The sequence below is a fragment of the Amblyomma americanum genome, chromosome 4 (assembly GCF_052857255.1).
Source record: "Amblyomma americanum isolate KBUSLIRL-KWMA chromosome 4, ASM5285725v1, whole genome shotgun sequence".
Taxonomy (NCBI): Eukaryota; Metazoa; Arthropoda; class Arachnida; order Ixodida; family Ixodidae; genus Amblyomma; species Amblyomma americanum.
This window is the reverse complement of record NC_135500.1, coordinates 165748010-165761106: the sequence shown is the minus strand read 5'-3', so window position 1 is coordinate 165761106 and position 13097 is coordinate 165748010. Positions and strand designations below refer to the sequence as shown.

General features: G+C 45.4%; 1 protein-coding gene across 1 annotated transcript; it reads left to right on the top strand.

The window, feature by feature from the left end:
• Positions 1-2903: 2903 nt before the first annotated feature.
• On the top strand, positions 2904-7290 carry LOC144129907 (uncharacterized). The gene is made up of 2 exons (XM_077663966.1): positions 2904-3142; positions 6940-7290. The coding sequence occupies exons 1-2, from the start codon at positions 2904-2906 to the stop codon at positions 7190-7192; spliced, it is 492 nt and encodes a 163-aa protein (XP_077520092.1). The 3' UTR covers positions 7193-7290.
• The last annotated feature ends 5807 nt before the right edge of the window (positions 7291-13097 follow it).

Sequence of the window (13097 nt, the reverse complement as noted above, 5' to 3'; positions counted from 1 at the left end):
GCAATAAATGAGTCCCGTCGGAAGACTGCGCCCAGTCCGGACTCCGTTTCATACGAGGTTTACAAGAACTTAGTTCCGCTGTACTCCCTCAACTCATCGCCACCATTAACAAGGTGTGAATAGAAGGGGCCGTACCACAAACCTGGAAATCGGTTATTATGATCCCCATCCCAAAGCCGGGGTAGCCACCGACAGACTTTGGTAATTTCCGGCCTATATCCCTTACGCCAACATTGCGAGGCTTACCGAACAAAATGTTTGCCACACGACTGTCGTGGTGGCTTGAGCACTTTGGCTTCTACCACCCCGCCCAAACTGGCTTTCGTACGTCCATAGGTACAGAAAATTGACTGGCTGGCTTGGCATCAGAAGTTCTGGCATCAACTCGCAGCCACATGTGCGTACTGTACTCGCCATGTACGTTGAGAAGGTTTACGATAATATCAGTCATGCTGCCATCCTGGAATCGCTTGCCATGCTTCATTTCCCTGTTAGAGTGCGCAATTTTGTTAAATCCTTCCTCGAAGGCCAACACTTTGCCATACGCCTCAGTGGTGAGGCCGCTGAATCTTTTGTGCCTCTTCGAGCCGTACCCTGGGGTGGGTATTATCACCAACATTATTTAATATTGCTTTTATCCCCCTTGCTTGGCGTTTACATGATCTGGCTGACATTAAGTTGTTATTGTATGCTGAAGACATCACGGTGTGAAGCACACACAACGACCTGATGACTCAAGCAGCAGCCCTACAATCAGCCATAGATATTACGTCGACTTATGCTTCTTCAATTGGTCTTCAGCTTTCAGTGAACAAAACCACGTTCGTTTCAGTCGCCAACCAGTGGGGGCGCCGTAAACTCGCTGCAACGCGAATTCGTGTTCATCCAGCCGGAACTCCACTTGAAGAAAGTTCGACCGTAAAAATCTTGGGCTTGACAATACACGAGTCAGGAACAGGAACTGCTTGGCTTTCTTGGGCTAAAAACAAGCAATTCAGGCGTTGGGTCTGATTAGACGCACTGCTCCCAAAACAGGTGATGCCCTCTCTCATGTTGCACGACAGTTGTTGCGGGCGGTTGTGACACCGCGCCTCGTATACTAAGCCCAATTCCAGTCCTTGACACCGCAGCGGTGTCGAAATGGTTGAGCATCCGCCACGCAAGCGGAAGGTGTGGGGTTCGATCCCCAGTGCCGCCGGGTACCCACCGGTGACAGAATGGACACTAGCTTTCCCATGGCCTGGTGCTCGGCGTATTTAGGATGAAATGCTTGGGAAAAGGGTCTTTGACCCCACCTTTAGAAAAAAATACCTTGTGTCATGACGCTCTTTGACCATAGATGCCCTTGCGCCATACAAATCCATCATAATCATCATCCAGCACTTAAAGAGGGCTCAATAGTATAGCTTTAAAGCTGTTAATCGAGAGGCAATGAGGGTCATCACTTGCCTTCACCGCATCGCCCTGATCGTGGCGCTCCAAGAACATGCGCAGCTGAATTCTTTAGATGAGCTGGTGCAGCAACAACGCGATGCTCGCCGGCTGAAGTATAACCTTACACACACAACGTGTGCACTCAGGGCATATGCTTCATCGCACTCCATTCTACAGCCGCCTCCGTCAGTTCCCCTCCCTGGCATTTTGTACAGCTAAGCGACAAGAAACCAACTGTTCTACGTCGGCTATCATCTACCCGCGCGGCATCGTCGTTTCGCGACCAAATTACAGAACGAGACGCCAATCTGCCGCATGGTTCCATCGTTATGTACGTTGACGAAAACATCCAGGCCTGCGAAACAACAACGGCAGTTTACTACCCTCGCAAGCCTGCCCTGAACAAAATATCAAAGTTTCGCCTCTCAGAACCTCCTCCCTTATTCTATGCGGAAATGCTTGCGGTTCAAGAGGCACTTTGCTCTGTGGCCGACTTTCCCATGCTTCCTACGGCCCGCATTGTCATTCGCACCGACGCCCTTCACGTCACACGTCTACTACAACGCGTCAGTAACACATCAGAAATTTACCAAGACATCCATCGTATAGCGGCACGCATCCCGCAGTAAATCCGTATTGAGTGGGTCCCGCATGACCTCCTGAGCGGACAAAGCCGCGCAGATTCTGCGACCCGCCTTTCGACCGCAACCTCGTCTTTTCCTCGAGTCCTCACTCTGGATGACACAGCTCCTCCTTTTAACAAGAAAGGAAACCCTTGAGCGCCGCACACGTGTTCGAATCTCTCCGTGTGCGGTAACCCTCCCCCGCGGTCTTACCCGTGCAGAGGAGGTTGCGCTTCGGAGGATCCGGGTCGGTGTTGCCCTAACTCCAGCCGTGACACGCAAGTGGCCACAAATTCAAGATTCATATCCCCGACCCGGGTGTCCAGTGTGCAAGATCAGAGATAGTGAGGCCGATATTCACAGCCTGCTGGTCGTTTTCCCGGCGCTGAAGGCGACAAGAATTCGGCACCTGGCGGCAGCGGGTCTCTCACCGAACAATCCGGATTCATATACCGCTTGGGCGCAAGGACCACATCATCGGTCACTTCTTGATTTTATAAAATCAGCCAATCTTTCTTCATTTACTTAAGCATCCCAGTCATCCCTCATTCTATACCCATTTTATTCCCTGAGGCAATAAACATCGCTTGAAAAAAAAACCCTGCTTCATATATTACCTGGACGCAGGGACCACACCACCGCTCACTAGAGGACTTTCACGAGATCAGCTAATTTTTTCCAATACTTTAATGATTACTGCATCCTTCATCACACCTTCGCCCATTGATACCCTGAGGCACTAAATGTAGTTTTAAAAAAAAAAAGCCGCCACCCTTCGGGCTTCTCGTGCGAGTGAAATTGCGAGACAGGGAAGAAGAAGCAGAAGAAGACCGAGGAGGACCAGCTATGACATCGACAACTGAGCCTTCGTCAAGCTTCGATTCTCGGGTCGACACAAGCGCAGACACCTGCGACACCTGTGCGACTGATGGCAGGGACGTGGAACGTGCGCGGCCTAGAGTCAGTCGCGACCGGTCGCTGTTGTCCAGGGCGGAGACGGGGGTCGCTGCACGGTACACACTCTGCTGTGCCCTTGCCTCGGCTGTTGTTGCTGTCGTGCTCTTGGGATTCACGGGCGCAGTGTGGTATGTACGCTTTCTCATCTGTTTGCTTCTTTTCGTCAAATGCGGTGCCGTCATCTTGTACGGTACCAGCTGTTATACCCAGGTTTATACCCCGGTATAATCGTTACGGACATAGATCGCCATGTCTTTTTAAAAAAATCACCTAAATAGTCTATTCAAGCCTCTACCAAGCCTGCTGTAAAGGTAGGTTTTCAGGCCGAAACATTAAGGGTCCTTCTTTCTTTCACAAGTACCTAAATAATTTTGTACAAAGTCGTCATTATCGCCGTTATTTACATATTCTAAAGGGTCCCGATGAACCATTACATAAGGGTCTCTGAACAGAAAGTGAACATGGTGTACAATAAATAAAGCGCGCAAGTGTAGATATGAATATATTCACATAAAAATGCAGTTCTGCCTATTTTAATAATGTGATATTGAAGCCTACGTGTTTGTCAACTGAGTACTTGTGATGTCAGGGGGTCACTTATTTCATTTTTGAGCACGTACAAGACCTTAGGAACGTAGAAAATGTTATTGCAATTTCAAGTTATTAAATCTGTTGAAACAAGTGTCTTGAAGGGCGTGGTGCCAGACCGACGAATGTTGTATACGACGTTCGATAGCGAACATGAAAAACATCCCAGTTGGGTCATAATGAGCGCTGAATTCTTCCTAAACAGAGAAAGCACTGTTAGCTGTTCGTAAGTTCGGAATGTACGCAGTTGTGTATAATTAGCGAGCGAAAAAGTTGTTAGCATAAACAAAACAAATTTAGTAAAGTTTTCTTTGCTTCCTACCTTTCACGAATGTAATGGTGCTCTCAGCGCTAGGATACCAAGCATCGAAGTTGCAGCCATGCATAGTCTATTGTAGTTCCGGCGAAGAAAAAACATTCCTATGTGCTACCAGGCCATGCATGAGCACAACGTCGAAAAGACAACGCATTTTGTTTTGTACTTACTGGCTCGTTAACTCGCACAATCCGCTTTAGTCGCTCTATGCTGCAAAAACCAAAAGCCCATTACATCTGAATTCTCATGTATCTATGTTCAACATTCTTAGATAAAAATTTTGATTATTAAAAAATTGTAAGGTACTGTTACGGAAATATTGAAAGTAATGGTCCATTCTTCCGATTAATAATAATAATAATAATAATAATAATAATAATAATAATAATAATATTAATAATAATAATTGGTTTTTGGGGAAAGGAGATGGCGCAGTATCTGTCTCATATATCGTTGGACACCTGAACCGCGCCGTAAGGGAAGGGATAAGGGAGGGGGTGAAAGAAGAAAGGAAGAAGGAGGTGCCGTAGTGAAGGGCTCCGGAATAATTTCGACCACCTGGGGATCTTTAACGTGCACTGACATCGCACAGCACACGGGCGCCTTAGCGTTTTTCCTCCATAAAAACGCAGCCGCCGCGGTCGGGTTCGAACCCGGGAACTCCGGATCAGTAGTCGAGCGCCCTAACCACTGAGCCACCGCGGCGGGTTTCCGATTATAGCAAAATTATAGCAAAATCTTTATTTTCAAGTTTCTCCATCGCTTGCATGGATCAGTTAAGACTGCAATAGAAAGCCAATTGGGAACCCCTTTGACGGTAGCACAAACGTCAATAGCAAAAAAAATCCAACCCAGCCGACGAGAAACCTGCGTATATATTGATTGACGAAGTGATATCTTACAGGATATGAAAAAAATTCGTCGATAAACTCTTTCGCGCTCAAAAATGACTGTGTCCAGAATTTTTGGACATGTCTGCACCTGCGAGCCCCCACGAGTGCAGCTGCATGAACTTTCAGCCTACTTATTTTTCAGTAATGAGTCTCCTATGTGGCTATGGCAAGAGCAGCTAAAAATCTGTATACGCAGACCGTAATAGTATGCACCATTTGATATCTATGAAAGCACTAGGTGGTACCAAGTGACAACACATCTTTTAAATGATGATTCGAGGATCGTTATTATTTCTTCTTTTGAAACCGTATAGGTCTCAAGGTTAGAAGCATTTGGCAGCCCCTTTACTTGAACATGCAAATTAAATTGAAAGCGAAAAATAGAGTAAATAAAAACTTAGGCAATAAAATACGGGATATTCAAAATTCCGCAAGTGCGCTTTCCCGCATAACGCTGTTGTCAGAGACGAGATGGCTGACAATGCGTTTCGAGCTGAAACAAAGCAAGAAATACTAGTTTTTTCTTTGATTCTTATAAATTACGTTTCTTGCTGTCTATCCACACCCTTAGCGCCTATCCTGTAGCCCACGGAGTTTTTTTTTTATATATATACGAAGTCGGTCATCTTGTCTTTGTCAACTTATTTATGTTTGAGAGCACTTGCGGAAATGATAAGATTTCAGATGCTTGTCGTATGCCTCTGTATCTCCAGCCTGAAATCACGTGCTGTCTTGGTACAGCGCTCGTGTAGTGCGAATTCGCTATAGGCTTGTGGAGCACGAAAGCACTAACACACTGCCGCTGAAAAAGGTCTTAAATTATGATCTAATTAGACATCATATGCAAGACTATGACTGCTGCTGAGCTTGCTTTCTCTGTATATATTTACGCTTAAAGGAGCATATAGACAGCAAATTTTGGTTGCATGTTTTCTTGTAATAATTGGTTTAATAATAATTTGTTTTTTGGGGGAAAGAAAATGGCGCAGTATCTTTCTCATATATCGTTGGACACCTGAACCGCGCCGTAAGGGAAGGGGTAAAGGAGGGAGTGAAAGAAGAAAGGAAGAACAGGTGCCGTAGTGGAGGGCTCCGGAATAATTTCGACCACCTGGGGATCTTTAACGTGCACTGACATCGCACAGCACACGGGCGCCTTAGCGTTTTTCCTCCATAAAGACGCAGCCGCCGCGGTCGGGTTGGAACCCGGGAACTCCGGATCAGTAGTCGAGCGCCCTAACCACTGAGCCACCGCGGCGGGGCCTTGTAATGATGCGTCAGACATTATTATATCCAATGATTGCGTCGTGGTATTCGTCTATGACTGCCAGATAATACATGCAATGATCGCGTTCGAGAGAGCAGCACTTGGAATAAGTAAATAAAGTGAACGACTCAAGTTTTTCTGTCATTCTGTTTTCATTTCGGTATCAACAATCCGCGACGGCTGTAACATCAAAGACATGTGTACGTCATGCTAGGCTTGAAAAACTGTGATATAATTGCTACTTTTACACTTTTCGTCATTCCGGATCTTCAGTCGGAATTGCTATTCGAATTTTAAATAATTTATGGGTAGTAGTCGAATACTACGTGGTTGTCCACGTAATGTTTTAAAACATCATTACAAAGGCGACAGCACGCAACCCAAATTTGGAGTCTTTATTTGTTTAAGTCAACATCAATCCCAGAGCGCAGCGCTCGGTTCATGCTCTTGCAGCTGCAGTCACAGGGCAGAGTTCTTATTGCGAAAGCATTATATGTTGCATTGGCAACGAAAGCCGATGTCCAGAAAAAGTGGCGTCCCAAAATGCACGTGAAAAGGCAAAAAAAAAATTTCTGCCCAAGATTCGAAGAATTGAACACAATATTTTCAAACTGCGAGCCGAGGACGTAGCTCTTAGAATACAGCCTCTTAGCGAACAAAGGTGAACCTAGTATATGCGTTGCTTTACGAATGTATGCTATTAAGTAGGTGTATCATTAGGAGGAAATGAAAAACATTTTTAATAAAATAATAAATTAAAAATAAACAAAAACAACGCTTTCGCATTCAAGCACGTAAGTAGACCTAAGTGCTCTCCGTAATTTTTCGCTAACATTTCTGCTTCTTCTCCTGTGCAAACAGGTACGGCTACGTGGTGCGGCCCGACATGCTACTCGCGCCCAACGGAGCCCCACGCTCTCAAGAAGAGCAGCCCAAGGTCCTGGTCGTCGTAGTCCAGGCCACAGAGGGCGCCTCGACCGCTGCCACGAAGCCCGCTTTCATCGGCAGCGGTGACGCGTTCAGCGCTAGCGCCGGAACTGCGACGGCTTCCTCAAGCGGTGGCACAGGAGTCGCTATAGAACCGCAGGAGGAACCCTTACCTGCGCCATTGTAGCTACGAGAGCACGAGACGTCGTCATGAAGCCACCTCACTGATAAGCTCGGCGGAAAGAGCAGCTGGACCACGCATGTGAAAAACTCAAGTGCTGTGGCGTGGCGCCTTAGTTGCTTTCACTTTGAATCGACTTGAGGGGACGCGGGCGATACAAATGTAGTTATTCTATTGTAGTGCATCAGACTCTGGTTGCATTACCTGCGCGGTTATTTAAGCAGTATTAGTTGGCAAAAACTAATAAAATATGCTTGCTGCATGAAAAATAATGAGTGGTCATTGCAGTCGAACAACTATGTGTTTTAAATTGGTGCTCATTGCAGCTGCACAGCGATGTCTCTTACATTGGCGATAGCTTGGGAGCGCATTGTCAATATAACGTTTGATGTTAAGGGGTGTCTCGCGACGCAAATCAAGCAAGTGGTTTATATTCTTTTTCAGAAGACTGTGGGACCTTCTGGCTCCTCGGATAAGAGTGATAGTCGCGGAATAGTAATATTTTAATCGGCTCCAGAAACCGGCATTCCGCACTAACCCGAGGTACTTACAGGGGCGATTTTTGACCGCCGATACGGTGTGGCCTTTCCAACTAGACACTGCCTCGGTGATTGAGCGTGCACTCTGTTTTTCACGGCTCAGTCTATCTCCATTTCTGTACATTTTTCAACCACGGTCAGGAGCTTGGTATAGTGAATTAGCAGAGTGGATAACAAGAGAATTCAAGCCTAGCAGTGGTCGGCACAAAGTTAGTTGGGCAGATGAAATTGAGAAATTTGCAGAAATTTGCAGAAATTTGCAGAAAATTGCGGCCCGTGCACAGCTCTAGTTCCTGCCACTAGCAAAGTTTTGAAATTCAACCTGATTTTAGTAAAGAAGATGTAGTCACAATCGTAGAAGTACTGTGAGAAACGCAAACGGAAACAAAGAGGAAGAGGAAAACATAGCCATATTCATCTAGCACGGCAGAGAAGTTAGCGAGCGCGGTCAACTGTGAACCACAGGATGCAGCCTCCTCGTACAATCTCAACTGCGCCGATTTCTCGAGACCACGATGTTCCAGTCGTGCGGAACGCGGCAGCCCAACCTGCCGCCGGCATGGACGGCGTCACGATTTGCATGGTCTGCGCAAGCGTTCTCATCGTAACTGCCTGCATGGTGGCGGTAGTCCTCTGGTATAGCGACATCCGTGACCCGGGACTGTTCTTCCGCAAGCTCCTCGGGATGGGCAGAGGTGCAGTGGACTCCAATGAAACGAAATCTACCGTGATAATCGCAGTTGGTATCGGTCAAACCCGATGGCCCGACAATTGGAACGATAGTGAAGACGAGCCAGTTTCACCGCCGGTGAGTTACTTCGTGCGCAGCACCACTGCCCGTTTCGTCACGCTGCTGAATGAAGAGAACGCTACCGACAACTCGGGGCTTTCCGCAGCACCCTAAGTCATGTTGTGCAAGAGTACTGTGGCCGCGATTCTGGGTGTCATGAATATGATACGCTGTATCGCACTCCTATTTGTGCATTTATCTTGTCTCTTTCTGCGTTATGAGTGCGACTCAGTAATCTGATTTTGAAACGCAGACTGCTATTTCAAGAGCCAAAAACTGTACGAACATTCCAAATCTTACAGCTTGCTTTGGAGAGCGTTCAATTGAAATTTATAGATGTAATGTATCGTTTTTCTTGTTATAAACCATATACTTTAATTGTGTAATTGTAGTCACGTCACGAGTAGAAATGACGAGCTATTAAGCAAGAGCTCTCGCAAATTTACAACTACTTTTCCGGTTACTGCGGTGCAGCTCATACTTCATAGTTGGAAGCAGGATAAAACAAAGGGCCTTTGGTGGTCGTTGCTTAAGTTTTCATCAATTCTTCGGTATCTTTTCTCGATTATATTGTCTTTATAATCAGCTTTTATATAATCTGTACTACTTTTGCTTTTCAAGATTTTCTGTGTTGTTTACTTCCTCAAACTTTAATGAACGAAGCATTGAAGGAACTAATTGCGTGACATGTGTTCACTTTAATCGCGGTATGAGAAGAAACGCTATAGCGTCGAGAGCAAATAAGACAAAAACATAAATAAGCATCGGTCAGTAATAAATGCCGCAATCGCGCTCAAAATGCTAATTTTTACTATTTCCTGAACATCCTAATACAAAATAAACTTTATTACGTGCTTCAAGTACTCAAGAGAAATACTCTGAGCATAAGCAAGGCCAAAGATTTATTCTTGCGCCTCCTAGGGCCTCGTTTCTCGCGTAATCTGCTTCAGTGTCGCAGTATTCTTCCGGTGGAGCGATGCTGCTGCTGTTTTTCGTAACAACATACCCAAACAGGGGAATCGGCCGATGCTATCGTCCTGATCGACTCTTTTTCTCCTCCTTTTTGGCCGTCTCTTCTTTCTTCTTGTTTCTTGGGGGTGTTGTGTTGCGCTAAATGGAAACGCTGGCCACTCGAGAGCATATTATCTGCTATATTGCCACACATTACTAAAGGCAAGTTATTGTTTTACAGGTCAGAAAATCCAGCGCGAGCACTCAGTCCTACGCGACTACCCGTGTCTTAGCCTCGCTCCAAACTTTACTACGGGACCAGCGACCATTCGTCTGGACCCCGTTTTTCTCTCCCTACTCTTCACAGTCCACTTCATTTTTTGTAGTACTTCTTACAGCCCCGTATAGACAAAACTTCGCTATAACGAGGCTGTAACTGGCATAAAAGAATGCTAAGGCTGGCTTTATGTCATATAATAATTTATCTGATGTACATTCGACTTGTGAGGAGCCGAATCTCGACTGCTACGCACATTCACTTCTGCGGAAGCTGCATTTCTTTGTAGTCAATACAAGCTGAACCGGGAATAAGAAAATGTTGAGGGTGGCTGTGTGAAAACAAACCGTATATAGAAACTCCAAGACTTCTTTGGCCTTCCCTCGGGGCGAAAAAGTGGAAATCATTGCTGCAGCGTTCACGAGTGCATAGTCTTCCAAGAAACCTGGACAACACGATGTTAGATCACTGCACCTTTCCTGGAGCAACCATTTCACTTTTGGTTCAGATCTTGAGCAGCAAGAGAACCATTACTGCCAGGAACCGGATTCTGGTTGGTCTTAATGCTGAGAATACCGACAGCAGATGGAGGATGTCGACTTCTACTTCTTGGCATGGTTCACATGACGCCGTCAGACATTCTTCTCGTCAATAATGACGCAATTTAGTATGATCATCAGCAGCCTGGCCGCACCTACTGCAGGGCAAAGGCCTCTCCCACATCTCTCCAATTAACCCTGTCTTTTGCCAGCTACGCCCACCATATGCCTGCAGACTTAATTTCATCCGCACACCTAACCTTCTGCCGCCCCCCGATACACTTTCCTTCTCTTGGAATTCACTCCTTTTCAATTAAGGACCAGCCGTTATCTTCCCTAAGTATTGCATGCCCTGCACAAGCCCATTTATTCCGCTTGATTTCGACTATGATGTCATTAACCCCCGTATCTTCCCTCACCTACTCTGGAACCTTAAACTTTCGGCTACCTCTTTGGCCAGACAGCCGTTGGAAAAACAACAGTTGTATACTGCTTGGATAAAGAGACCTCGTCAGCGGTCTCTTTTACTGCTTCCATTCGACGAATATTTTCTTATTTATGTTGTTGTTGTTCTTACCCGCACACAATGGCACATGCCCACATAGGGGGATTGGTCAAGAATTGCGGGCACAGAGTGTTTTTCAGAAATTTTTTCAAGGACGAAAATAAAGTGAATGCTGAGGAAGGAAGCAGTAAACAAAAAGGAACAGCGAAATGAAACTGGGAATGAATAACGCACGCAGGAGATCGACACTGAGGTTTATAGCCGAGTGGTTAAATTATAATGGTAATTCTAAGAATAAAAGAGATATTGAAAAAAATATTACCAAGGTAGCCAATTTGATTCCGTTCAAAAATTTTGGACGGCGGTAAAAAATGACTTGTGGCTGTACCCTAGTATGGTGGCTCCAAAGGACAATATGAGTGGGCTGCTCAAACAAAGGACAAGCAGTTGTAATGGTTTCTCTAAAAACCGCCTTCTCATCAGAGTGAAGCAGCGACAAAACAACAAAAAATGGTCTGTGGTTTCGAGTTCACCGCAGAATACGCAAGCTGGATAAAGTGCCAACCCATACCTGTGCAAATAAAAATTTAAAGGTTGGATTCGGCAGCGGAGCCTTGTTAGAGATACCTCAAGCTGCCGTGAATGGCATGATTTCCTGCTCCCCGAACACCTCAGGTGCAGCTGATCATCAGATCTTAAAAGAGATCCCGTTGTCATTCTTAACAAATTCTGTCTTCGAAACCTCGCTGCTGTGATGTACGCTGTAGCGGAACGATAGGTAGTACAGAGCCATTGAGGGACGCCTTTGCCAGGCAGTCTGCAACTTCATTAACTGTCACGCCGCTATGGCCTGGCGCCCATATCATATGAGCAAAGCTGAAATGTGGAGGGAGTAATGAATGTAATGTGTTCAAGATGGAAGAATCAACAGCCGAGGCAAGGGACAGTACAAAGAGCCTGTAATGACAGCCACTGAAGAGAAAGGTAGCTCTAGTTTGCGAAGAGCAAGCACCACCGCCAGAAACTCCGCTTGGAAAATTGGGGTTTGGTCGGGAAGCCGCACAGAAAAATACCAATCAAGAAGCCGGCAATATATTCCCACCCCTGCCTTTTCATCACATTGAGAGGCGTCAGTAGCTATCGTTAAGCTAATAGGTGGGTTTTGTAAATGGTCCTCTAATAACCCATTTAAATGCGTGGTGGTAAATGCTGAACGTTTTTCAGGAAAATGTCATCATACATCATTTCTACAGAGGACCCACGGTTTTTGTCGGAAGGATGTTATACAGGAGAACATTTTAAGGATAAAGGAACTTTTGTACCATTACTACCTGCGGGGTATGAAATCTAGGCCAGTGGACTCCAAAAAAGAAAGTCGGATAGCAACAAAAAAAAAGACAAGTAGCGGTGTAAAGTTTATTCATACATCCTTAGGTACGTCTGAACCGTTTGGAATTGAAATCTAGATAATAAAGGAGGAATGCGAGCTTCAAGATAAAGCACGTTATTGGCCACAAATTTCGGGAGGCCAAGGCACAACCGAAGCACTTACCGCTCCAGAAGAACGAGCGGGCGAATTTTGTAAGCAGCTGTACCAGAAAACAGCACACATCCAAATTCTAAAATTGGTCGGACATACAAAACATATATCAGCAAAAGTGAATCTCTCCGCATTTCAGACTGGGGATTACTGAATCTACGCAGCATGAACTCAGTACGAGCCCCTTTCGCTGCCACATGGTCAAAGTGAGAGCGGCATGTGAGGCTGACATCATAAATGCCACCAAGATATTTTAATGACTTAAGTTGGGGAACATTTTGTCGTTGGTAAATGAGAGACAGATGAACAGGATCTTTCATTTTAAAAACAAGTACAGTGTACTTGTTTACATTTAAGGTGAGTGGCAAGCCACACAACCAACTTTCAAGCAAATTTCAGGTACGATTGCAGGCGCACATAAAGAGATTTAATGTCATTATTTATGTTATTATTGTATTCGGCGTCTCAGTTTCGGTTATTAGTGGCTCGTCTTCTTACTTGTCTTCTTCTGTATGCACCTGTATATTGACTTCTTCTTGTGAAGTTAACTCGAACGAATTAATTGCCGTGTCGTCCGAATAAAGGCCTTTTTCGTTGCTGCCTGCCCGGAACCCCTGCTCTCTTCACTCGGCCACCCCAGCCAATACCATAGTAAACACATGCTTTAATATTTAATCACCGCAAAAAAGGAAGTCCCTTGCACAACTATTGTGAAATGCTTGATTCTATTCCTAGTAAATTATCTTTCATTAAACAATTTGAATTTTTCA